Consider the following 27,547-nt stretch of genomic DNA (forward strand, 5'->3'; position numbering starts at 1 on the left):
GTGGCCGTGCTGGAGCATTTCCTGAGCATCAACCCGGTGAGTGAACAGCAATATGAAAGCGGCTTCACGAGACTAATGATGAGCACAGACAACAAACAGAGAATTCAATTTAGCGTTTTTATTTCCAACATGCGCTCATTCATGGCTATTATTTAATTAATGCAAAGTTACGTCTTTATTGGGAGAGGACTTGACGGATTATCTTAGCCTACGTGACTCAGACTTCATGAGACGATGAGCATATAGACAACAGAGAGCGAATTAAATTCAGCACTTTTATTTCCAACATTCGCCCATTCATGGCTGCATATTATTTAATTCACGCAAAGTTACGTCTTTATTGGGACAGGACTTGACGGATTATTTTACGTGACTCCGTGAGTTTGTCTCCATTTCTTCGAGCCAAGCTGCATAAACTGCATATCAGGCATTTATTTAATACATCTAATTTGTGCATTAATGGCTGTTATGTTAAATAAAGTTTACTAACTACAGTAAATCAAGTACCCGTGCATGCCGTTGTTGTTGTCTTGTTTCCCCTCACAGGCGCTGCAATGGTGATCCTGCGCGCAATTCTCAAAACATCCACAAGATGGCGGCGTTTATCGGTGAATCTGATATTACAAAACCGATATCCGATTATTGTAAAATGCTTAAATATCGGTAAATCGATATATCGGTTGATCTCTAGAAACCACGCCCACCTAGCTCGACAGTGGTGACAGCAGTGGCAATCCACCTCTCACTCAAGTGGCCACCCCCTTAATTATGCAGAACTTTAAGGCTTAATATAATTTAAACGGGCGAGTTTAAAACATTCACCCCCCTCACAGTTGTCATGAAGGGCAAAATTAGCTATATAGACCAAAACCACTTTTTGTACCAGGCTGTAAAAAAAAAATTCTGCTGTAAAGTTGGGCATTTTAACATGGGGAGTCTATGGGACTGACTCCCTTTTGGAGCCAGCCTCTAGCAGTCAGTTGATGAATTTCAGTTTTAGTCACTTCCTTGTTGGTTTCACGAGTGTGACCGGTAGGTTGCTGCTTGGTAAAACCTTAATTAGCTGGTTCAGGGATGCTCAATTAGGGTTGGAGCTAAACTCTGCAGAACACCGGCCCCTCCAGGACCGAGTTTGGAGACCCCTGATATAGAAGAATTTCTACTGGCTGTCTCATTTCTACTGTCAAGAGTATATATTCCATCACAACACTGAGCCTTAATGTCAGGATATGGACACAGAGCAAGAGAAAAGCTTAATGGGGTGGAAATTACACTTTAATGGCTTACACCTTCCTTCTGACTTTGAATACTCATCTAGGTTTTATTTTTTAAACACAAAGGATGCTTGTGTCTGTCTGAGGCCCCGTCCACACGGAGACACGTTTAGCTGTATACGCATACATTTTGTATCGTATAGGCGTTTCGTCCCGACGGATCCGGCGTTTTGGGAGAGTGAAACCAATATTTTTTGAAACCGGGTCCCAGAGTGGATAAATCTGAAAACCACCACGCCACTCTTGCGTTTTCGTGTGGACAGCGAATCCGTATATTTTCTGAAACGATGACGTCATCAGCCCACGTCTCGCCCCTAGTCAGACACCGCTACGTGACGTAACAGCAACAAAAACATGAACAAACACTGAACGATTGTCTTTTTATTAACTAACATTAACACAGATTAATAAATGTATTGTTCCATGTTTGTTTGTATACAGCGGGCAAGGTTTATGCGCATAGTCTTCTCCGTTTTTAGGGCATCTCTGTGGCAGAATTACAGCACCACATGCTGGTCTGGCATGTATACTACATCGTTTTGTGTCGGTTTCGTGGTTTCGTGTGGACGCAGATATTTCTTAATACGAGGGGAATAAAAAGATCGGATAGGGAAAGCTCTGGCTTCATGTGGACGTAGCCTGAGACTAAAGCACCTTTTCTTCCTGCAGTCTGACTTCACAAGCTTGTTCCTGAAATTCTTCTATTGACTACATAGCATTCTAAAACGTTTACTACATTAACAAGACAAATTAAACATTTTAATTAAGTGTATTTTCACTATGAACACACTGTGGTGTGCGATACCTTGAGCCAGTTGTGGGAGCGTTTGGCAATCTCATAAGTTGCATGTTTTTCCAATGTCTTCACCATTAGGCCCTCACAAGAATCTGCAAAACAATTCAACCATTGAAAAACTCCTTGAATAGAGATTAATTAGCGAATGAGGATATAGATATTACTATTATTATTAAATGATTGAGTAACACCTCACAGTGAGTAATGCAACTCTAAATGTCTGTCAATCATCAACTGGTTTTGGACCCACATTTTTAAATTGCAAACCAATACAATACCAACATTTTTTATCATATGAAAGTACAAATACAATAGAGCCACAGCTCTAGATCTGTCATTCACACACCTCGTACAGACTGCTCCAGAAACTCAGCGATGGCCTCCGTGTTGTCAGCGTCCAGAGCTCGAGCAAAAACAAATTCTCCTACTTTTTCCTCAAAACTCTCCCGTAACAGAGCCCTGCGTTTGCTTAGAGGCTCTCGCACCAGAGACTGCGACAGACACATAATTCACTAAAGTAACACATTGCAGGTAAAAAGGGAGATTTCTGAGAGATGCAAAATGATTCAAATGTGATTGGCTATGAGCTGTTATCATGGTCTTACCTCTCCGTTGAGGTACAGCAGATCAAAGGCGTACACACACACCTGAACCTTGATCTCAGATGCATCCACATCCTGAAATATACACACAAACTCACATGAACTTTTAAAGTACTTTTAATAAACATGAAGATTTGATTTTCTTTATATTTCTTTTCCAAATAAGGTCATGAATGCATAAAAAATATAAAATAGTTAGCAAAATTTATATTTTAAAAATGGTTTAAAATGCATGTCACACTGAAGGACATGTCAACTTCCCAAAAGCTACTGGAATATCTGTCCTTATACATTTAACCTTTCAATTATGTGCCTTTCCTTCATATTCAGCTGTCTTTCTGTTTAAATTTCTCTCTATTTTTTCCTCTCACCTTCCTCTTCCTCGTGGTGAGGACCTGAAATGGCTGGATCTGTTTCTTTTCTCTGTCCCAGGCCACCGCCTCTGAATCCAGAACACAGGACCGTACGTTCTCTTTCTTCACCTACGTCAGAGAGAGAGAGAGGTAAGGACATTTATTAAATCTACCATCAACACCTGAATAAACTGGATCATCGATGCCAAACAATGCCTCACCCCGCAGATATGCCCCTCGCAGCCATAACATCTTAAAATTACTTGTTTATAAGGTCACCTGAGCTTTAAACACTACCACTTTACCAACACAACCCATCGAACCCTCAGGCTGTGTGACATTTACAATTCAACAGATGTTACAAGTGCATATTGAGTTGTGAGAGCTGCAGCAGAAGGTATGGGGCGGTTTTGTAAACATTTGTAATCCTCTCACATAATTGAATGCATTCACAGTCAGTGTTTGGGACTGACAACCACACTTAATAACAGATGTGCCCGTTCATACAACAGCTTACAGGAGCAGTTTGAATTCAGTCTGTATGAATAACTGAAGTCAAGCCCCTTTTCTACTCTCGTCATAAAGCCAAGAATACAACTTGTAACCATAGTGACAGTGACTAAAGGCCTGTTCACACCAAGAACAATAACTAAAGTTTCAATAATCATTCTAATTCTTGGAGAATAGAGAAGTCCACACTGCATCTATAACGATAACACAGAGGAACAATATTTTCCAGCTGATTTTCACGTTTTTTCCAGCTGATGAACAATAATGACAGCCTATCAGAATCCACCCAATTTTAAAGAGTTTGAGCATTTAAAGCAGCAGATGACAAAACTGCAGCATGCACTTTTATAAGAAACAGAAGCTTATCGGTCATCAGTATGGGCTAATACAGTTATCGTTCTTGGTGTGAACTGCCAATATTGTAAGTTAAGCTCAATCAGCAGCCATTTCATACTGTTGACTACCACAAAAAAAAACTACTCATCTCTCCAAAAAAATTTAAAAAGCCAGAATTTGAGGATACGCTGCCACTTACAACTTTAGTGATTGGGGCCCTTTTTAGGCAGAATTTTAAAAGGAGAAATGGAAAGCTTATAACTTTATGAAAGCACTTAAAGGGGTCCTATTATGCTTTTTCACTTTTACAACTTTATTTAGTCTGTATTGTTGCTGTTTGAGCATAAAAAAGATCTGCAAAGTTACAAAGCTCAAAGTCCACTTCAAAGGGAGATATTTTATTTAACAGAAATCACTTTTCAAAAACTACAACGAACGACTCGTTTGGACTACAACGCATATTTTCCGGGATTTGTGATATCACAAATACAGACAAATGGGACGAGACCTGGTTGAGCTGCACTAGAGAAGGCAACGAGTGTTATCACTATGTCGGAGACACGCTATAGCTTTCCCAAGGCAGACGAACTTAAAGTGGTTACAATCATCCGGGTTTAAATCGCACTCAAATTGATTTGATTTTGACGCAATATTTACACTGAAGATGACAGTGTGATGGCAGTTACTATGGTAAGGGGCATGACATTTCCCGACCAGGCGCCGAGTGGTGCCAATCACAACACACATTGGCCCAGCTAACCAATCACAGCACATTTCGTATTTCAGAAGGCGGGCCTTCATTTGATACAGGAACTATTCGAGCCGTTCATGCCAGACTGGGGAGAGAGGTGTTGTAATAATGTAAAATATGTGAAAAATAATGTGTTTTTCGTGTTAATACGCATTCTGTTTTTGTCAATACTATTGAAACTAAGTATTTTAACATTTATGGATTGGCTCCATTCACTTTCATTGCAAGTGCCTCAAAAAAGGAGATACAAGAGGTAATTCAATTTTGTGGTAATCAACATTATGGTACATATACTGTCATTTGAGATGAACTTGTACTAAACTCAGAATATTCCTTTTACTAAACTTAATTCAAGTTTCAGGCCTTGAACGTGGTAGATGAGTTGCTGTCTTTGCAGGGTCAGAAAGCTCTCAGATTTCATAAAAATATCTTAATTTGTGTTCCGAAGATGAACAAAGGTCTTACGGGTTTGGAATGACATGAGGGTGAGTAATTAATGACAGAATATTCATTTTTAGGTGAATTAACCCTTTAAGCGCTAGTTTGTACATATAGACATCTGTCACTCTTTACCAAGAACGTTACCATATTTAGCACTCTAAAACATGACTGACAACTGATTTCTGCTGCTGAGTGAACTTATTAATTCCCCACATGACATCTTGTTTACAGCTCGGACAGTCTTGCTTCTTGTACAATAATTTGATACTTGTACAATAATGAGATTTTGCATTGAATATCAGACAACTGAGAAAAGTGAAGGCAGAAAAAGATATTACGGTTCTGAGATTGGATATGGACAATGATATGCAAAACAACAGCGTTTTCATTGATTTATCTGTGTTAGCTTGTGTCATTCATCAAATGCTTTCTTTGCTTTAGGGGTGGAATCCATTATTGCTTTCTTGTGAGGAGAGCAGAGCAGGATGACAGAGGACAAATACGGCCTTTGAAAAAGAGAGAGAAAGAGACAGAGAGACTCACAGAAACATAAAGAGAAAGAGAGAGAGTCTGTGAGAAAGACTAACAGCGCATCCAAACCAGGTGTGATCTCAACCATGCTAGTCTGAATTTCTGCAAACATTTCATCAGACGCTTGGTTTTCTATTTTAGTCGTGTCATGTTGGGAACCTCCACCCAAGGTGAAACCTCATTTGAACAGAATCCCAAAGTTGCTGCATATTCAACATCATATGTTCTGACTGGCAGTGTTTTTTCTTACTAAAGGCTGGAATACACCACAGGACTTTTACCCGGATTTACAGCCAGGATGGGCTGACGATAGTTGCCAAAAGTCAAAGACGATCTGCAGACACTGAGCAGCAGGAGTTCACAGATTTCATAGAAAATCATGTGAACACATTATCATTTGTCATGCAACTCTTAGCAACAAGGTGCATGTTTGTTGCATTCAGAATGACCTGAAAGTCTGGTAGTGTGTGATCCTCAGTTGTTTAGATTTTAAAAGTCCTGTAGTGTATTCCAGCCTTAATACAATGTAAACCTTTGGTCAGGTGCACACTGTGTGAGTACTTTACAATAGTTGCTTGTACAATACTGTACAATATTATCCCAGTGAGATATTGGGTGAAAGCCAAGGCAGCAAATGTATTGACTGTACAATAAAGGTCTGCTACCCGATACTTTCGGGTTGGGTTCGGGTTAATGTTTAATGAATAGCTTCGGGTTCGGGTCGGGCTCGGGTTTATAGCTAAACTAAAACTATATGCAGGCTACGCTGCTTTCATAGACGCACGCACACACATTATAGCACACGACAACACAGCACGGAAACTTTTATTAGTAAAATAGCTTGGACAGGCTACTGACTCACAACGTTATATTTCTCTGCAATGAGGGGGTAAAATCGCTGTTTTTGAAGGAAGGAACTAAGCCTCATTGCTTGTAGAGAGAGACGCGCAGACGCAGGTTCACACACGCAACTTTCATCTCTCTCTCTCGCACACGCGCTAATTCAAATAAATGATAGGCCTATAATTAATTCAAATAAATGCAATCTTACCGCACTGCATCTCTGTGTCTGATTTAAAGCAGGCCGAATGCTAACGAGCCTTAACTGATGAAAATTACCAATTTGCACGATGGAAGAATTATCGTCTTGTCATATACAACCATTCTCTCGGCAGAATTTATGTGACCACTGCACCTGATGTTCGTAAACTTTCATAACTGGTAAGTGTTTTTTCTTTTGAACTGGCCGAGTCTTAATGATTCTGTTTCTTTACATGTATTTGCTTACTGACCGTTGCATGCAATCGTGAAATACAGCATTTTTTTCAAATTGGCTATTCGTTGTGGGGAAAAAAATTTAAAAATAAAAAGATTTCGGGTTCAGGCTCTAAATTTAACTGTGCCGCTCAGGTCGGGTCAGACGATCTCGGGTACGGGCTTCACTTTAAAGCCCGTGCAGACCTCTACTGTACAAGCTACATTTCAGTTATGACTGACAAACTGAAGGAGCATTTGAAGTCATCAGACTGTGTCAGTTCTGAAATATTTGATCGCTCCATTTCAGTGTTATTTTAGTATTTATATACTATAATGGTATTTATTCATATTTATCCATTTGTTTTTTTTATTTCAATACATCTTTTATTTTTATTTCAGTTTAATAATTTTAGCAAAGCAGCATGTCTAATTTTCACTTTTTCATGTCAGAGTATTTATACTTTATTTTAATTACTGAAAAATATTTTAAATAGTTTTTTTTTTTAACAAAAGCACTGATTCATTTTAAATCACCGTAATAGTATATATTAAGTTTCAACCCCAAAATGTTTTATATAAAACATGACCAACATAACCATTCTGATTTTTTAGCAAAAGCAACTAAGTGGGCGTCAGTGAGCATGTCACACTGAGGCTTAGGCGATCCAAGACCGCCAATTTTGCCATATGATGGAATCTTTTATTATCCCTGAAATTAGACAGCAAAATTAAGGAAAGAAATCGGACAGTGTGCACCCGGCTTTAAATACAGTGACTTGCTTTTGCATCCATCTTATATCTATTTCTTTCTCTCTGGGTGTATATGTGTTACCTGTGGGATTCGTGAAATAATATCAGGGTATTTGCTTGTGTTGTCCTCTTGGTTTCGGCTAAAGATGCGCACCTCTCCATTCTCAAGTATATGGATCTGTTAAATACAAAGCAAAAAAAATAAACATATTTTGCTATGGAAACAGAAAGTCAATTTTATGGCTGAGGCTCCACCTTGTGGAACAATATTAAAACAACACACACCTGGGCTCTCTCTCCATCGTATTTGTACTCGCAGGTGAAAGATGCCTCATCAAAACGTTTCATTACCTCACCGATCCCTTTTGTCGGGTGAGCCAACATGGGCCGCAAGGGAACACCTGTAAAACACAACATTGTTTAGTCTCATTCTAAACTAAATTTTCTGTTTGAGGGGAGAACTGGGCAAGTTGTGATTGGGCAGTACCTGGGGTGAGCTTGCAGTGATTGGGCAGTTCATCTATGCCCTCCTTCAGCAATACAGGAATGATAGCATCATAATTTGGCATCTCACTGAGAGGAACAATATGAGTGAAAGTAATGAAAACATTATTTTATATGCATTGAGGCTATATGTAGTAAGTGCAACACCTGTCCAATTTGTTAAAATTAGACTTCCTGTAGGGTACAAATTATGCTAATACTCATTAAACAGGCACTTGTTATGCAGCGGACATCTGTAGTCGTAATTGAAATATTGTTTGTAGTATATGGATAATTATCCCTCACAACACCAGTTTGTTTGCTGCGCTCAGTCTGTGTACATTTACCTTATGCTAGCCAATAGAATAGAATATTAAAAAATCTTGACGTTTTCAGCCATTTGACAGGATTCATATATATGTATATTCATATATACAGTTGTGTTCAAAATTTTACATACACTTTGCAGTATGTGCAAAATGTTAATTATTTTACCAAAATAAGAGGGATCATACAAATACATGTTATTTTTTTATTTAGTACTGACCTGAATAAGATATTTCACATAAAAGACTCACCAGTATGTCTGTTTCAGGATCAGTGCTTTCTCTTCCATCCACACTCTCTTGTTTTCTGCACTCATTCTTTTCCCTGCATCCAGCACAGCCGGTGGTAACTCTGAACCAACACAAGAAAAACATATTAGTAACATTTCAGCACTGCTAAAATAAATAGACACCTAATTAATATTTACATGTTTAAACGTTATTCATTTTTTTATTCATCACGGCAGAGAATAATCTAATTGCAAATGCCGAAAGCCTGGAGGTTCTATCAATGCTCTGATTATGATGTGTGTTAATGCCAGTTTCATTAGGATCATTTCAAACCTTGGCCCGGGGGCGACAGACATACAGCCTGACTGAGAGCCGAGAGAACGCTCTGCTCAGCCAATCCGATCCGCAGCTTCCCAGCCAGTGACCTGTCAATCACACAAGCAACCAATCAAAAAAAACATATCTCCACGTTAATATGCATACAAATCTGTCACCATACACCACTATAATCAAGGCCAGCAGCACATCATTGAGATTTAGTAAAAATCAACTGTCATTCATAAATTACATTCATTATTTTGTATTTTTCAGAATGAACTCAACATTTCTGCATGATTGGTCAGATGAGAAATTGAAAAAGTAATAAGTGAAAGGTGAAATGACTCACCTGACAATGTATCGAGCTTCAGAAAACCGACACGCCACAAAGAGGCCTTTAATAATGTCAATCTTCTTATTCATTGCCTGACAGAGAGAGAAAGAGCAAAAGAGAGAGGAAGCTGATTTTCATTGAGAACATATACATGGACAAAATTAAACTTGTTCAAAAAAATTTTTTTTTTGTAAAGTTATGGCTGCTGAAAATTCAGCTTTGCCATCACAGGAATAAATTATATCTTAAAATACCGTATTAGCCCGAATATAAGACGGCCCTGGTTATAAGACGACCCCCCTTTTTCCAGATGTACCTTTTGGAAAAAGGGCCTGAATAAGACTACCGTGTTTTTTCAGATGCATTTCCAAGAAAAAAAACATTCTTATATTCGGGTCAATACGGTATATTAAAATTGTGTTAAACTTTAACAATATGTTCACAATATCACTATATTTGTACTCACAGAGTTTCCACTCATGTTAGCAATCTCTTTCAGTTTGTTGAAAACGCCCCCTGCTGTCAGATTGGCCGGTGCAAACATCATTCTCTGGTTGCTACGGGAACTTTCAGCAACCAATCCCAGGTCACCTTTCTCCTGAGCCTCCGCCTTGATTTTGTCCAGTTGTCGCCCTGGTAACAGAAGTTAACAGTGAAGGGGTCAGGCAAGGAGAATGGTGAATGACATTAGCGAAAACACCAATATATTTACCAGTTGCTTGAGCGACGGCTTTCATCAGGACGGTCTCCCCAACACCCAGCTCCAGACCCTGATATGCAGGGCCGAGCTGATTCAGACACAGGTACACACAGCATAGCAGGTCATCTAAACAACAGAGTATTGAACAAATGGAAACGGTGAGACATTTTGAATATATGCTAGATAAAGTGGAAGTCTTTTCTTCAATCTGCCTCTCTAACAGAGACATTAATCTGTTCACCTAATCACTAAGAAAGAAAAACGATCCCTGTCTTGTATAAATAATTAATAATAACCTATTTAAACTCAATGAATTAAGTACACACACTCACCGGGAGAGAGTAGAATTACAGATCGCAGAAAGTTGGAAAGCGTTTCAATGTTCTTCAGCCTAAAAAATAAAAAAAGATTGAATTTTAACTGCTACACACACACACACCTATTTTCAAACTCAAATAGATGTAAGAGAAAACACACACACACACACACACACACTGCCCCACTGTACATAGAATAATTCTACTTAATACCTGCCCGAATCCTCTTCAATCTTCTCAAAGGTGCGAGCGACAGCCAAATATGGCACTCTGAGAAAGAGATAACATACATCAATGAACTTCCATTAAAAAAAGTGTCAAGCAAATTTTATTGCTTTAGAAAGAAAACTGTATTTTGCAATTGTATTAAGATGTTTGTTAGAAAAAGACTTTAGTGGAATAATCGTTTCCAACTTTCTTGATCTTATAACAATGATATATAGTGCTGCAGGGATGACATATATTTTCGTTAAGCCAATCCAGAAGTTAGCATCAGCCTGGTTTCCTCGACACAAAAGAGCAAATAGGATTTTTCCATTGGCTTTTGCATAATTGTAGAAAATAACTAGCAAAAGTTGATTCGTACACATTTTGTTCATAAATATAATCTATACAAATGAACAACTTATAATTTGAAGCCTAAATACAATCAGCACAAGTAAAAAGCCACAAAACCAATGAGTTAGAATAGTTTGAAAGAGCACGAGTACAAACACAACCAGACTAATGAGTAGATGGGTTTTCCTGTTCACCCTGGTGATGTTCAATGTCCTTGATAACCTTTGAAGTCCTAGTTAGCCACTCGTCAGCAAACACATTTTTAAAACATTTTATGAAAAAGCTTTAAAAGGAAAAAAAGGAAAAAAAAAACCTACATAGGTAAAGACTTAAGGCATTTTACCAAAAACCATTGACTTTAGGAAGATGAAACCGGATGTGCAAAAATGCTACTCTATCTCTGTTTTTGGACTCATCCCTGCAGCACTCTGTTATTTAACTAATAAAAGGCAGGCTTTACTTTTGGCCCTTCTGCCAGCAAGCGTGGTCAACGGGATTGTAATGTGCTCTGGAGGGATCATACTGGCTCTGGACTGCAGAATCCATCCCCTTTTCACTGTCAAAACAATAAAGCTCATTTTAAATGGAGTCACAGAAAAACACTTGGTCCCTTTCGAAACAAACAATTATATTTCTTAAATAAAATGTTCCAAGTCAGTTTAATATTTGAAAATTTTTTGACTTTAACCTTTCCTTCTCTTTCTGTTCAGCAGCGTCAGAGATCTCCCCATTCTTCTTTTTTTCTCCCTCAACTTGCTCCTCTTTTTCCAGTTTTACAGCTGCCTTTCTGGGAGCTACAAGAGATTGTAAGTTATATAAAGAGTTTAAAAAAAGTTAAACTAAAAACGAAAATTGTTTTACTAATCATACAAATTTGGGGATACCCTACACATGAGGGTAAGTAAATAATGACCATGTTCATTTTGGAGTGAACTATCCCTTCAATTAAAAAGACGGGAGAAAACAGAGAAAGAAAAGGACAAAAAGCTTACCAAAAAAGCTGCTGATAGGTTTCTTTTTGGCCGATCCCTCTTCTGTGTTTTTTTCTTTTTTAACCACTCGTTTAGGACTGCTATCTTCCTTCTCTTGTTTGCCTTTTTTTTCTTTCTTCCCATTTTCTCCATTTATCTTTTTCTCCTGTTTTATGTCACTTTTATCCTTTTCTTTCATCTCATTGTTTGCATCGTCCTCAACTACGGCTGATTTTGCTTTATCCTCCCCTTTCTGTTCCTCCACAGCAGTCTTCCCATCTGCTCTCTTCTCTTCCACCTCCATCATCTCGTTGTCTGAGTTGAAGAGAGAAAGAGAAGAAACAATGAGAAACGTATGAAGATATTGGACAGGATACCTGTGCACAGAGATCAGCTCATCTCACCTGTTTTTCCAGGTGAAGACTCTACTCGTGCTCTCTTACTTTCCTGCGCTCCATCGACTTCATTCTCCTCCTCTTTTGTCCCCTCTCCATCACTTCTGCTTTCCAGCTTCCTCTTGGGGAAATGCTTGCGGGCTAGAGAACGGGAGAGGGATTTTAACCCTATAAAGCCTACCGTCTCATATTTGGTACATAAACTTTGCTGAAAAACCTGTGGTACACAATCTACTTCATGCCTTCTGTCATCTGTAGTGGTCGACCGATATATCGCCAAGGCCGATATTTGGCATTTTTAAAATATCGGCATCGGTCGATATGTTTTCCTGTTTGGCCGATGCATTCGAGGCGGGACTTTTATTTAAAAAAAAAAAGAAAATGATTTTTTGCCTATTATTTCATGTCAGGCTTTACACGGTTAGGATGAATTTGCCAGTTCACATAAAAAAAGACAGCTGGAACTGTTTTTTGGAGTATTAAGAAGAATTAAAGAAACAATAAATGATGAGTAGTACAAGAAGGAATGTGGCAAGAAGAGACTGATACAGACCAGTCTTGCGTTTGGGAATGCCTGATGGCGATGTTGATGTCGGAGTTGCTGGAGTTCCTGGAGTACCTGAGGAAGCAGGGGTTACCACGGCAACAGAGGTACTCGACGTGACAGGAGTCGTTGGGGTTATGGGAGTTTTTGGAGATACAGTGGAAGCAGCCTTTGCAATAACAGAACCGATATATCGCCAAGGCCGATATTTGGCATTTTTAAAATATCGGCATCGGCCGATATGTTTTCCTGCTTGGCCGATGCATTCGAGGCGGGACTTTTATTAAAAAAAAAAAAGAAAATGATTTTTTGCCTATTATTTCATGTCAGGCTTTACACGGTTAGGATGAATTTGCCAGTTCACATAAAAAAAGACAGCTGGAACTGTTTTTTGGAGTATTAAGAAGAATTAAAGAAACAATAAATGATGAGTAGTACAAGAAGGAATGTGGCAAGAAGAGACTGATACAGACCAGTCTTGCGTTTGGGAATGCCTGATGGCGATGTTGATGTCGGAGTTGCTGGAGTTCCTGGAGTACCTGAGGAAGCAGGGGTTATTTTATCAACAGAGGTACTCGACGTGACAGGAGTCGTTGGGGTTATGGGAGTTTTTGGAGATACAGTGGAAGCAGCCTTTGCAATAACAGAATCGTGTGTGTTTAGCATAGTAAGACATAGAAACAGAAACGTTAACAACAATACTGACATGTTGTTATGGTTGATGTTCATGATTACTCAAGTCTTACCTTCTCTGGCTTTGCTGTTTGAACTTCACTCTGTTTTGGCACCTGCTCTTTTACTATTGGCTGATCTTCATCATCGCTGTCTATGATTGCTCGACTGCGTTTATGAACCTTCTTCACAGGTGAATCATTTTCCTGCATGCCATTCTGAATTTTGAGGGGACTTTTTACAGGTCTAAGCAGCAGGAGAAAACAAAAACATTATTCAACATTATTATATAACAATATAACATTGCTTGTTTGTCTTCATATTCCTCCAACTCTATAGTTGTCACTCTTTCCAAAGAGAACACATACATAATCAATATAAATAGCTGCATTTAAGTTTCTACAACATTATGTTCAAAATCAAAGAAAAAATTTAATTTAATTAAACAATGTTTAAATCAGGAAAACATCCCTAAATATCACTCACTCGGCTTTTGCTTTGACATGTCCATCACTCTTTTCCTTGCTTTTCATTGGCTGAAAGAAAGATCTGTGGGCGGGAAACAACGAGATAACTTAAGACAAATGAGCTCGCGCAGGTTGATAACGTTACTGTTTTAGAAGTTATCCAATACATTTAAAGAAAGGCAATTTAAGGAAAAGGGGGGGGGGGGGGGGGAAAAAGGGGCCGTTTAAAAGTTTTTTGGGGGGGGTTGGGGGGGGGAACAATGTCGCCGTTAGAAAGTTAGTTGGTGTAGGTTAAACACAGTCTTCTTGTATCAGAATCAGACACTGCAGTTCATGTAATGTTCTGTGGTCAACAACAAAAGAAAGCAGGACACACTCACGCTATGCTTCGCTGCATTGTTGGGGTCTTGCACTGCTGATACTAAGTAAATCCGGAATATATTTTTAATATATATTTTAGCGTGTTATTAAAATTTCTGAAGCATCGATGTTTTCTTCCGCGCGCTTAACTCTGTATAATTCGGCGCCAAAGTGACGTCGTTTCCGCAGGCTACAGAACCAACGGAGTTTATTTAGTACAAAAGCATTTTAGTGCCGCCTGTTGGTTTGGAGGTATTGAATACAATTGTGTATCGCTAGGAAAAAATTCTCATATTGTTTACTCAAATTCGGTGTATTCACATGCTCATACTGCCACTAAAATAGTATATATGGATTTAGATTCCTCCTAGTTCATTGTTTCTCAGCCTTTTCCTTCTTTTGTTTCTGTTTCTTGACCTTGTGGGAAAATGTTTTGGTCCCCTTGAGGAAACAAGCTTATAAATCATACAGAATTATCTTTATTTATTATTATTATTATTGATTTTTTTTTATTTTATTATTATGAGATTTTTTTGAAAATCTAAAAATGCCGAACGTTTTGTGTGAGGGGCAGGGTTAGAGTTAAGGGATAGAAAACAGTATAAAAACCTTTACATTTATGTAGGCTAATGACCCTTAAAACATGGTAACCCAACGTGTGTGTGTGTGTGTGTGTGTGTGTGTGTGTGTGTGAAATTCCTTTCTTTAATTTGAATATTTTTGAAACTTTTTTTTATTCTGATCACCACCATTCACGTATATAATTGAAATTCATAATCATACGATTTCTGATAAGAAAAGGTGTTTTTGTGACGAAAGACTTATCTGAACAGAGCTGATCACATTGTGATATGATACTGTTCAAATTCAATGGTGTCTAAAAGCTGAATGAAATACACAGAAATCGATTGATCATTTTTGATAGTGATATCACAATTTTAACATGATACTGTATATTGATATTGTTTCTTTTTGCTCATCATCAGGAAGTGCTGGAATCAGTATGATATTTGATTGTTTGTGTTTAGTTTCAGTGGGAGTGTCATACAGTTATTGTGGTATGAAATATATTCTGTCTCTCTCCCTGTTCAGTCTTAAGCTGGATGTTTAGGTGAACCCCGCATGTAGAAAACAAGCCTGTCAACATACTTGCCTTCAACCTGCGTGAGACATGATGCACACACAACACACAAATGCTGATGGAATGATGTACTTTAACTTTTAGTTTTTAGTCACACTCACTTGTGATCCAGACATGGTTGCTAACACAGCATTCTTGTAACAATATTTTGAAAGACAGATGAATTATAGATAACTGAATTCTTTTTCTTTTTATTTAGTTATTCTGCCTATATTAGGCACTAGACATTTGGCCAGTGTCTGAACTGTTGTACACACCACTTCTAGAAAAGTGAGACCGCAAGGTGAAATATATTTGTCTTTTAAACACTCTGTTGATATGTCTACCTGACAGTCTGCGATGATATGGGGGGGAGGAGTTGGCTGTGAAACCTATTCCTGGTTTTAAAAAACTGGGTGGTCTCGTTCCTACAGACTTTATGGAAAGTAGCTAATTTCAAATAAGCCTAAAATATGTTTGCACAACAAACACACAAAAGATTGTAAACAAATGACAAATAGAAAAAGTTAAATATAATTCAATTCAATTCTATATGCCCATTGTGTATGCAGTGTTAAATGATTTTAAACAGGTCTCATGGTTGAACAAACACAACTATGTTTTGTCCAGTTATTAGGTACATCTAATTACTATGTACAAGAAACGAAAGGCTATTTTTGAAGCATCATATGTCACGAGAGCTCACTCATGTTAATTTTCACTTTCGTTTCATAAATCTTTGATTGCAGTACTGGGAAATTGGAAAATGCAGGCAGATTATGTAATACAGGTGGGTCTTTAAAAGGAGGCATAAACAGTCTGTATTTAAGCTCCACTATCTCCCTTCTAGAAACATAAAGTACACAAGTTTTTGTGTTTTGAGGTATTGAAGGTCAGATAATGGCTTTAAAGGAACTGACATTTATTCTTGTGATGTGTTCTTGGATTGTCTGTACTAACGGGGATGAATTCTTCACTTCAACAGGTATATTATTGTTTGTATTTGGATACGATATCAATTATTTCATTTGAGTTTATTCATTTTTTTATTTGTTATTTTACTGTTTTGTCCATATTTCTCTTATGTACTTGCTTTATTAATTTGTGAGACACTTCTGACTATAATCAAATTTTCACTTTTTTAATTCTTCATTTCATACAGTTATTATCTTTCTCTTTGGTTTCTTACCTAATGAATGAACCGGTTGCATTATACCACCAGTTATGTCAAATAAATAAATAAAAGATCATGAACAGTTCTTTGACAGTTAAGTGCAGATGTAATTGTTTTATAGATAAAATGTCACAACTTTATGAAGAAGAGGAATTCCTTCTGAAGACCTTCAGTTTGTACATTGATGCTGAAGAAGAAAATGTAAAGATAATGAAGAGGTGAAAATTCCCTAAACATTAAAGTATTTTTTATTAAAAGCTTTTCAGCTTACAGCAATAACCTGGTATAGGAAACTAGTGGATATTTAACAATCTTATATCTGGTTTTAGATCAAGATTATATTGATAAATACATTTATTTAACACTACAACATTTGATGTACATTTGATTTGAACTTTTATCTTCAATCCAGGCTTCTTCTGCTGCTTCAACTGGGCTCATTCTTAGACCCTGTGGACCCTGAAATCAAAGACCCTGTGGCAGCTTATAAACTCCTCAGACGAGTGAGGGCTGAATGGATAAACATTGTAGATTACACTCAACAGAGTCTTTATCAATGTGAGATCTTATTTAATTCTATAAAGTCAAATGTCTGAACATGCATTGTAGTTTATTTATAGAAATACAAATGTGGAGAAAAGCTGGTAATGAAAGAGTGAACCAGTGGTAAATGCTTTTTGATGCTACTTTATTCAACTTTTCAATGCAGTTGCTTATGGATCTGTTCTCATATTTGAAAATCTTGTAGTGTATCAGACAGTGCTGACATATGCACAAATCCCACAGCCAGAGGACTTGGATGGTGCCGCTTCAGGACTGATCAGACTGCAAGAGATCTACAAACTCTACCCACACAACATCACAAAGGGTGAAATGTTTGCACCAATGTGGTTTCACTGTGAGAGTTTCACTTTTTCCTTCCAAGTTCCAATCTGACTGATGCTTTCATTTAATATTTCACAGAAATGTCTCTAAGCGCGGATGAAGCCTACCATGTGGGGTTGGTCGCTTATAACGAGCACAAATTCCAGCATGCTTTTCTCTGGTTTCTGTACAGTCTGGACAGATCAACACAATACTCCAACACTACTAAGGAAAAGTTGCTCCTTTACCTTAGTTTATCTGCCTATCATTTTGGCAGCCTACCTGTGGCAATCTACTTCGGCCAACAGCTTCTAAATCTGGGTGAGCTCATGGTGTCCAGAATATTTTTATTTGTGAGGTTATCAGACAACTTTCCGATCAGACTATTGAAGGCATAAACTTCTTTGCCTCAGACCCAACTAACGATGAAGTCAAAGTTCTGCTGGGCCTTTACAGACGCCTTCGCTTCCAGAGAACTTCAAACCCTGACATATTAAGACTGAACAACGAGTCAAGTAAATATGAGACACTGTGCAGAGGAGAGGTTGATGAGAGGGCAAGTGCAGCTTCTCAAATTTAAATCATTATTTGACATGAAATTGTGAAACAGTCACTATAAATTCTTGTGTATTGGATGTTTATTATATTTGATAACATCAGACCTCTAAGAGGCAGAGGGCGCTGTCCTGTAGGTACAGCACAGGTGGAGGAAACCCCAGACTGATGTATGCACCAGTGAAAGAGGAAGTGGAGTGGGACGAGCCTGGCATCATCAGATATCATGACATTATTTCAGACAGAGAGATAGAGATCCTGAAGAATATCTCCAGACCTCTGGTGAATATCTAACACACAGAAACACGCACACACAAATCAATAAAATATTTGTCATTATTATTATAATCTAATATCTTGATGATGATTTACATATTTATATTTGATGTTCTGTTTACCTTTTGCTGCCTACTGTAGCTTTCTAGGTCTTTGACTACAGGGGGAGTGTCGAAGAATCGTACTTCTCAAGGGTGATTATAATCATATTTTTCACCTATTATGTTATTAACATAGAAATTAACATTTACATTATAATTCTGTTATATTATAGTACTTATATTATTTCTTCACACTTATTATTGGAAGACAAACGGAATGACTTTACAGTAGGGTTCAATTTGATAACAACAAATTAAATCTTCTTGTGAAGTGTTACTGAAAAATGATTTCCTTGTTTTTAGTGTTTTTCTAAAGGAAGACAATATTGTGGTTGCTCGTATCAGTCAGAGGATAGCAGACATCACAGGACTCTCCCAGAAATCAGCTGAAAACCTATTTGTACGGTCACAGTAAGAAAGAAATCACCTGTTCATGTGCAGACAGCATCTCTTTTTTAAGGACAACTCTGTCTCTAGTTTAGCAAAGCTTTGCAAAGCATGTTTTACAGCTAGCCTGGTCACAATCTCTTGCATAATATAATTTGGTTTAGTCTGCTTTTTGTAGCTTTTGCCAAAGAGCATAATAGGTTTGGGGACTGATATTATATTTTTATTTAGTCATTTTATATTCACCTCAATTATCAAACTTCAATGAACATCAAGGTATCTTCACGGATTAACACGTGTTTTCCTTGTGTAATATTAAGTGTTGTTTTACTTGAATTTTTCATTTCAATTGAGGTGCAATCATTTTCCAGGTTCAGAATTATGGGATTGGTGGCAGATATGAACCACATTATGATGAATTGGTAAGCTAAAGCCATTACATCAATTTGGCCAGTATTTGCCTTGGATTCCCTCATGAGTTAAATTATCATGTGGTTACTTAAAGAGACGTTCCAATTGCACCTAAAATTTTCTTTTTTCTCTTACATGTTTAAATTCACCTTTAAGGTTTTGACTGTGTCTGTGTGCAATTTATGTTGTTGATGAAAAATGTGAAAGTCATTCGTCAACTGTAGAATGACTTTCACATTTCTTTAACCCAGAGAGAACCCGTGGCTCTGTTTTAGGTCTTCAAACTTCAACTTTAATAGCTTTATTCTGTGTCAATGAGAGCTTGATAACATATTAACTAATCATATCATTGCAAGATAATTTAATGTTTGATCTCACAGGATGATGAGAATGGAAGGATTGCTACGTTCTTAATTTATGTAAGTTTAGACCTCCAAATTCCATTGTTACTTTATAAGTTCATTTGCCATATTACACTCTTAAAAATAAAGGTGCTTCACGATGCCATAGAAGAACCTTTTTGTCTAAATGGTTCCATAAAGAACCTTTAACATCGGAAGAACCTTTCTGTTTCACAAAAGGTTCTTTGTGGCGAAAGAAGGTTCTTCAGATTACAAAAAGGTAAGAAAGAGATGGTTCTTTAAAGAACCTTTGACTGAATGGTTCTTTGTGGACCCAAAAATGGTTCTTCTATGGCATCACTTGAAGAACCTTTTGAAGCACCTTTATTTTTAAGAGTGTACCTGTATTGCACAATCCTTATGAGCAATAAATGGTGTGCTCTTGCTGTAGATGAGTGATGTGGAGATAGGGGGCGCCACTGTGTTTCCTCAAGTTGGCGTTGCATTGAAACCAAAAAAGGTAAACCATCAAATCACTGATCTATATGGTATATTTAGAATGATTTAAGAATAATTCATGCATCCGCTCTCTACTGCTTAAGGGTTCAGCCGTGTTTTGGTACAACCTCCACAAGAATGGAAATGTGGATTTGAATACAAAACATGCTGGATGCCCTGTGTTAAGGGGTAACAAATGGGGTAGGTTTTTAAAGATATTGTAACCAGCTTGGATTACTGCTTCATTGTGTATCTTCTATAATGTATAAATACATTTATGTTAAAATGACTACATTTCATAAATATATTGGGTCTTTTCAGTGGCTAATAAATGGATCCATGAGTTTGGACAAGAGTTCAGGAGACGCTGTTCTTTGTCATACTGGGAGTGAAAGACACTGAGACCATGGAGAAATCATATCAAGTGCATCTGTACTATAGAAGTATCTGTTATATTTATTATGTATCATGTAAGCTTTGTATATAGGATCTGTAACACAGATAGCTACTGTATTGTATGCATTTTAACAGTGATTTACTACTGTCAAGGTGCCAGTAATATTAATAATAATTGTAATGTACAATAAAAAGTGCAATAGAGTAAAATAAAGTTTCAGCAAGGTATAAATGGATAATCACATTACCTGAGTGGATCAATTATAGCAGTCAGTAAGGAGTTATTCCTGTAAAATGAAGCCGAATTCTTGATTTTTCGTTTTTTGTATGAACAAATGTCATCAATTTTTCAGATTTCAATATTAAATTAAAATTCAGAATGTTTTGTTCAGAAAATGTGTATATTTATACCACTTCATATAGTTAATCAAGTTCACACGGAAGAGGGCCTTTTTTTCTCCAAAATTACCATATACAAATGTGATATTGATTTTTTACAACAGTTCAATAAACTAGAAGTTTTATTAAGAGACATACATTTTAGAGACCATATTGCCTGTTTCTGCACTATTTCGCCAACCAAAATAATTACAAACAAAGCCACAGCGCTGTTCTGCACGCAGAGATTGTAACTATAGATATTATGCTAACATATCCTCTGTATAGTACCTGTGATTAGATATATCAATATTTTATTAATAACAAAAATTATATATGTGTGTCTCACCCTCAGGCTTCAGTGTCTTCATGCATGTACATGACTTAAATGACATAAAACACCCACACATGATGTATGTGTGTACTAATTCTGACCCTCTTCAGTTATTATATGATTTCTTTAAGACAAAATTTTAGAAACTGTGTATAATCACATCTAATACAAACAGTGACTGCATCATTATTAACCCTTGGCTCACACAAAAAATATAACACAGAAATAATAAATTTTACTTTTAGTTTCTGCATTAGTCATAAATCAGACTTCCATGTAATGCATACGTGATTGTTGACACAGCATCCTGCAATAACACAACAAAAAGGACACTATGCCAGTAAAGCTTGACCAGGTAACATTAGAACAGGTTTTGATAATACAATAGTTTATAATGATAATTTTATATTAGGATGTCTCTCCTTTTCTATCATGATTATACCCTTTGCGGTCTCCAATTGTGCTACATGAAATTATATTGGTAGCTAAGAAACAAAAGTATATTGTGATATGTCATGACTGTCATTATGTCACATTTATGTTTTGTTATGAGGAATATTTTCATTTGATTTTTTTTATTCATTATTCTTTTTTTTATTCTTTTGGTCCGTGCGTTTCATCTTTGATTAGTTCCTTTTTCTTTGGTTGTCTACTTTTATGCCCTGTTTGTTTACATAGTTACTCATTTGTTAACTGATAGCAAATGTGTATATAGGCTTTACTTTCATTGTTCCCACAACTGCTGACACATGCGAACTAACTCATGTAAAGTTTCACTTTTGTTTTTCATAAAATAGTAGGAATACAGAGAAACTATAAAATGGGCAGGCGTGTCTACAGGTGTGTCTCTGAAAGGCGCAAATAAATGGTCTGTATTTAAGCTCAATTTCACTTCAAGGTATACATACTGAAGTTGTGTTTTGAGAAATTGAAGATTTGATAATGGCCTTAAAGGAACTGACATTTGTGGTGTGTTTTTGGACTGTCTATACTGCTAGGCATGAATTCTTCTCATCAACAGGTTATTAATTATATTTATGTATATATATATTATTTATATTATATTTATTAATTATATTTTTATTAGTTTAATCGTTAATACTTTAATGTTATAGTGTTCTATCCATATTTCTCTAACTGATGTTTTTACGCAGTTGCCATGACAAGTTAATTTTATGTATTCATTTGTAATAGACTAAAATACATTTTGCTATATTTCAATACTGATACGCTCATACAAACATAGTTGTAGATTTTAATTTTTTTATTTATTATTCACTAAACAATATTAACTCTCTCTTTGGTTTCTTACTTGAAACCTATTTCATTATACTTCTAATGACAAAAAAAATCAAATATAACATATATCAAATGTTCTTTGACATTAAGTGCAGTTTGTTCAACACTGTAGATCAAATTGCACAGCTTGTTGAGAAGAAAGAAGACCTTCTGCAGGGCTTCAGTCAGTACATTGATGCTGAAGAAAAGAATATAGAGACAATGAAGAGGTAATACACTTTCATTGTTCCCTCTATAAATTCTAAGATTAAAAAAGCATTCCGTTTTATAGCAATGGAGGTTTAACAATCTTATATATGGTGTTAGATGTATGATTAAGTTTTGTTGTTGTTGTTGTTGTTGTTTTTTAACAGTACAACTTCTGATGAACCACTGTCTTCAATCCAGTGTTTATCAGAATCTTCTGCTTTCACACTCCGACCCTATGGACCCTGAGGAAATCATGAGAGACCCTGTGGCTGCTTACACACTCCTCAGTCAATTAATAAATATTGTCAAACACATTCAACTGAGTTTTTATCAGTGTAACAAGTATCAGAATGAGTTGGACGCAAAGTTGCTAGAGATCCCACAGCCAGAGGATTTGGATGGTGCTGCTTCAGGGCTGATAAGACTGCAAGAGATCTACAAACTCTACCCAGAAGACATCATGAAGGGTGAATTGTCCGCGGTTTTGCACCTATGTGGTTTCACTGAGAGAGTTTCACTTTTTATTTCTTTCAAAAATCAGCTTCAATCTGTTTTGATTTCACAGACACATCTCTAAATGCAGAGGAAGCTTACCATGTGGGGTTGGTCGCTTATAACGAGAGCAAATTCCAGCATGCCTTTCTCTGGTTTCTGTACATTCGTAACACATTTAAAAATTACTCAACTAATAAAGTTTTGACAAATTACCTTAGTTTCTCAGCCTATCGTTTTGGCAGCCTACCTGTGGCAATCTACTTGGACCATCTTCTAAATCTGGGTGAGCTCATAGTGTCCTGAAGTTTAATACTAATATTTTTATAATTGAGCTTGTCAGTCAATTTGACCCAATTGTTGTGATTTAAGTCATAAACATCTTTGCCCTTAGATTCAACTAATGATGAAGACATAGATCAGCTGAACAGACTCCTACACTTACAGAAATACCCTGACATATTGACACTGAACACAGAGTCAAATAAATATGAGACACTGTGCAGAGGAGGGATTGATGAGAAGGTAAGTGCAAAGTCTCAAATTTAAATCAATGTCTGACATGAAATTACAACGGTCAATGTCAATCTTTGTTTTTCTATATTGGAATGTTATTATATTTGATAACATCAGACCTCCAAGAGGCAGAGGGTGCTCTCCTGTAGGTACAGCACAGGTGGAGGAAACCCCAGACTGATGTATGCACCAGTGAAAGAGGAAGTGGAGTGGGACGAGCCTCGCATCATAAGATATCATGACATTATTTCAGACAGAGAGATAGAGTTTCTGAAGAATGTCTCCAGTGAATATTTAACACACATACAAAGACTACAATATTTATTTGCTGTTATTGCCAGTATAATTAGTGTCTCATTTCTTGTTGATACTGATTAATTGTGCTATTCAGTGGGCATAATGATGCTTTATTGTGCCATTCAATGGGCAAAAATGTGCACACTCCTTTAAAATGATCAGGTTTGGCCCCGTGGTTCTAGTGAAAACAAATTTCAGTCGCTGCGCCTACGTCATATGCTCGAACACTTTGTCGTGAATGTGCCTGCTTGAGCGACCGGAAGCTGGAGATTACAGTTTATACATTTTTTTAAATCTATATTTTTCTTACACTAACGCATCATTTTGCTTCAGAAGGCCTGTATTAACACCCCGGAGCTGTGTGGAGTATAGTTTTATGATGGATGGATGCAGTTTTTTAGACTTCAAAAACAGGGGCACCATTCACTGCAGTTTGGAAGAGCCAGGACAATTTTAAATATGACTGCGATTGTGTTCGTCTGAAAGAAAAAATTCAGATACGCCTAGGCTGCCCTGAGGGTGAGTAAATCATGGGCTATTTTTCATTTTTGGGTGAACTATCCCTTTAAGCACCAGGAGGAATGAAACAGAACGCACAGACGCAGATAATTCACACACACACTACACACACAAATCTCTCTCTCTCTCTCTCTCGAACAAACTTTAATAATTTTAACAATAATTAATTCAAATAAATGTTATAATTCATTAATTCATTCAAATAAATGTGATCTATATATATATATATATATGATGTTCCATTTACCTTATGTGGCCTACTGTAGCTTTCTAGGTCTTTGACTATTGAGGGAGTATCAAAGATCCGTACTTCTCAAAGGTGATTATCTAATTTTTCATCCATTATATTCACTCAAAATTAACATTTACATTACATTACTGTTATATTATAGCACTCATATTATTTCTTCACACTTATTTTGGGAAGAAAAATAAACACAATTTTTTTCAATTCAATAACTAAACAAATTCAATCTAATTGTAAAGTGTAACTGAAAAATCATGTCTTTGTATTTAGTGTTTCTTTAAAGGAAGACAAGCCTGTGGTTTCTCATTTCAATCAGAGGATTGCAGACATCACAGGACTCTCCATGAAATCAGCTGAAGACCTACATGTACGGTCACAGTAAGAAAGAAATCACCTGTTCATGCACAGACAGCATATCTTTTCTTTACTGCTCAAACTAAATAAACTTCAGACTGTAACTTTTGCCATAGCTCGTATATCAGCTTTGATATGATAAATATGATAAATGATATATGATGATATTTTATGATTATAATATATTTTATATTCACACTTCAACAAATTAAACATGTTCTGTTCCCTGTGAAATATGAGTGATGTAATCATTTTCCAGGTTCAGAATTACGGGATAGGTGGCAGATATGAACCACATTATGATACATGGGTAAGATTACAATGTTAATAATATACAGACATTTGTATAGAACAATTTTTATAGAACCAACACAGAATTTGCCATGGGTTTCCACAGTAAATTCTCCATGGTGTGGGATTTTTGAGAAAATATTATACTGAACATTTTCATATAAAGTGACAACAAAATACTCTGCACAAAAGAAAAAAATATATATATGAAAAAATAAAACGTTTATGACTTCAAAAAAAAGTCTGTGGTTATCCCTTCTTGAAGAGATTTTATCATTGCTCTTTTTTTTTTTTTTGAAAAGTCATGTGCTTCACATCACAACTAAAATATACCTAAAATGACAAGCTATTTTTGTTGGGGATGATTAATCAAAAGTTTGGTAAATAATGTAATATTTAGCCTATCCACGCTTTGATGACAACACAATCTAATGTGTTCCTCTCTCTTCCAAGTGTATTACTCCAATTAACCTAGTTGATTAATTGTCCTTAACCCAGAGAGACCCCATGGGCTGAAATTGCTAATTCGCTTGTAGGACTTCAAACTGAATCACTATATTCTGTGTCAGTGAGAACGTGATTACATATTAACTGAATCATTGCAAGATAACTTAAGACTGCTTGATCACACAGGATGATGAGAATGAAAGGATTGCTACATTCTTAATTTATGTAAGTGATGCCCTTGTCATTATCCCAAATGGCATTATAAATATTAAATGCCTACATTATAAGTTTATTGTTGTAATATGAGTAAATCATGTCCTGTGCCTGTAGATGAGTGATGTGGAGATAGGGGGCGCCACTGTGTTTCCTCAAGTTGGAGTTGCATTGAAACCAAAAAAGGTAAACCCTCAAATCACTGATCTATATGGTATATTAGAATGATTTAAGTAAAATTCATGCATCAATTCTCTGCTGTGTAAGGGTTCAGCTGTGTTTTGGTACAACCTCCGCAAAAATGGAAATGTGGATTGGTATACAGAGCATGCTGGATGCCCTGTGTTAAGGGGTAACAAATGGGGTAGGTTTTTTTTAACAACTTGTATTACTTTTTTATTGTGTATACATAAAAATAAATCTATGTTAATGTGACTACATTTTATTTCAGTTTCATATGACATTAAGCTATATTTTTAATGGTGTCTTTTCAGTGGCTAATAAATGGATCCATGAGTTTGGACAAGAGTTCAGGAGACGCTGTTCTTTGTCATACTGGGAGTGAAAGACACTGAGACCATGGAGAAATCATATCAAGTGCATCTGTACTATAGAAGTTTCTGTTATATTTATTATGTATCATGTTTTTAGATTGGATCATAGTAGAATTTATTTCTGTTTAGGTGCCGGTAATGTTAATAATAGTTCATATACAGCACAACAGTAATAAACAAAAAAGATCAATAGATTAAAATAAAGTTTTAGCAAGATATAATCACATTGCCTGAGTGGATCAGCAGCCAGTAAGGAGTTATTCCAGTAAAATAGTTGTTATTGCATTCTTTGCAGTTACATTTAAAACTTGATTTTAAATGTTTCCTTTTAATTTTGTGCTGGAATGATGATTTACATGTTTTGCAAGTATTTAAATTTTTTTTAAATGTGTCAACCCCATCTGCAAACAGAAGATTCTGCCCCTTTGATTGCTAATGCTAAAATGCACTTTAGTCCATATCGAGGTGCCCCGTAAAGTCGATTTGTAGATTTCTAAGGGGGACACCACCACACCACATATAGAACCATCCCCAACTGTACAATATAGAAGTACAAATTTCATACTGTTAGCTTATACTGTACAGGATCTGCAGTGTGTATGTATATGTATGCATATAAGTTCAGTCATAAAATATCTACTAGCAATCACATTGCTACACAGCTCAAGCTGATTGGCCTCTGTTGATTCTGCAGCCAATGAGCTTGCTTTCTCAACATTCAAATAGTCAAACCTGCAAAATCTGCAATCATCCAGTGAGTGCCAAATTTATTTAATCCAACAAAATGTAAAAAAAAAATGCATAAAGAAAACCCTCTTTATTTAACTATGTGTTATTAGACAGACACTTCATAATTTTACACTCAATTCAAATGTTTTGCAGATAAATCACTTTTCAAATTATTCATGTGTACTCTCTTGTCTCTTTAAATTAATAGTATTAAATATATAAAGTGCTTTGCACTCACACTGCCAGTAAGGATTTATAAAATAAAAAAGTAGATAAATATATTAAAAC

General features: G+C 36.4%; 3 protein-coding genes across 3 annotated transcripts in view; 2 read left to right on the plus strand and 1 right to left on the minus strand.

Annotated features, from left to right (window-relative positions):
* LOC107557877 (DNA ligase 1-like) overlaps positions 1–14,481 on the minus strand; it is a 26,829-nt gene extending 12,348 nt beyond the window's left edge. The window contains 22 exon segments of the mRNA XM_016241451.1: positions 2,080–2,162; positions 2,417–2,561; positions 2,676–2,747; positions 3,044–3,154; positions 7,684–7,779; positions 7,887–8,002; positions 8,089–8,174; positions 8,663–8,762; positions 8,975–9,066; positions 9,309–9,385; positions 9,760–9,926; positions 10,006–10,119; positions 10,326–10,384; positions 10,524–10,580; positions 11,329–11,424; positions 11,557–11,662; positions 11,861–12,154; positions 12,244–12,375; positions 12,788–12,956; positions 13,480–13,696; positions 13,937–13,999; positions 14,298–14,481. Coding sequence (XP_016096937.1) covers positions 2,080–2,162; positions 2,417–2,561; positions 2,676–2,747; positions 3,044–3,154; positions 7,684–7,779; positions 7,887–8,002; positions 8,089–8,174; positions 8,663–8,762; positions 8,975–9,066; positions 9,309–9,385; positions 9,760–9,926; positions 10,006–10,119; positions 10,326–10,384; positions 10,524–10,580; positions 11,329–11,424; positions 11,557–11,662; positions 11,861–12,154; positions 12,244–12,375; positions 12,788–12,956; positions 13,480–13,696; positions 13,937–13,999; positions 14,298–14,314 — 2,469 coding nt within the window. The 5' untranslated portion in view covers positions 14,315–14,481.
* A 1,816-nt stretch (positions 14,482–16,297) lies between these two features.
* LOC107557860 (prolyl 4-hydroxylase subunit alpha-2-like) lies at positions 16,298–20,620 on the plus strand. The gene is made up of 14 exons (XM_016241426.1): positions 16,298–16,382; positions 16,693–16,789; positions 16,984–17,129; positions 17,320–17,439; positions 17,535–17,756; positions 17,849–17,991; positions 18,096–18,272; positions 18,408–18,460; positions 18,671–18,767; positions 19,126–19,176; positions 19,546–19,584; positions 19,958–20,026; positions 20,109–20,205; positions 20,326–20,620. Exons 1-14 carry the CDS (start codon positions 16,298–16,300, stop codon positions 20,394–20,396), a joined length of 1,467 nt encoding a protein of 488 aa, XP_016096912.1. The 3' UTR covers positions 20,397–20,620.
* An 826-nt stretch (positions 20,621–21,446) lies between these two features.
* On the plus strand, positions 21,447–26,548 carry LOC107557848 (prolyl 4-hydroxylase subunit alpha-2-like). Its single transcript, XM_016241414.1, has 13 exons — positions 21,447–21,467; positions 22,502–22,620; positions 22,799–23,067; positions 23,166–23,378; positions 23,487–23,617; positions 23,726–23,887; positions 24,691–24,743; positions 24,942–25,038; positions 25,285–25,335; positions 25,950–25,988; positions 26,094–26,162; positions 26,244–26,340; positions 26,471–26,548. The coding sequence occupies exons 1-13, from the start codon at positions 21,447–21,449 to the stop codon at positions 26,539–26,541; spliced, it is 1,392 nt and encodes a 463-aa protein (XP_016096900.1). The 3' UTR covers positions 26,542–26,548.
* The last annotated feature ends 999 nt before the right edge of the window (positions 26,549–27,547 follow it).

Source organism: Sinocyclocheilus grahami, unplaced genomic scaffold (assembly GCF_001515645.1).
Source record: "Sinocyclocheilus grahami isolate Dianchi unplaced genomic scaffold, SAMN03320097.WGS_v1.1 scaffold622.1, whole genome shotgun sequence".
In the NCBI taxonomy this organism is placed as follows: Eukaryota; Metazoa; Chordata; class Actinopteri; order Cypriniformes; family Cyprinidae; genus Sinocyclocheilus; species Sinocyclocheilus grahami.

Bases quoted from the DNA above. Each gene is read 5' to 3' on its own strand.
- LOC107557860 (XM_016241426.1), top strand. From the start codon at position 16,298: ATGGCTTTAAAGGAACTGACATTTATTCTTGTGATGTGTTCTTGGATT. The intron at 17,757-17,848 runs GTGAGCTCATGG...TCTTTGCCTCAG, and splicing joins CCAACAGCTTCTAAATCTGG to ACCCAACTAACGATGAAGTC. The intron at 18,273-18,407 runs GTGAATATCTAA...TGCCTACTGTAG, and splicing joins AGAATATCTCCAGACCTCTG to CTTTCTAGGTCTTTGACTAC.
- LOC107557848 (XM_016241414.1), top strand. From the start codon at position 21,447: ATGCCAGTAAAGCTTGACCAG. The intron at 23,068-23,165 runs GTGAATTGTCCG...TTGATTTCACAG, and splicing joins CCCAGAAGACATCATGAAGG to ACACATCTCTAAATGCAGAG. The intron at 26,341-26,470 runs GTAGGTTTTTTT...GTGTCTTTTCAG, and splicing joins GTTAAGGGGTAACAAATGGG to TGGCTAATAAATGGATCCAT.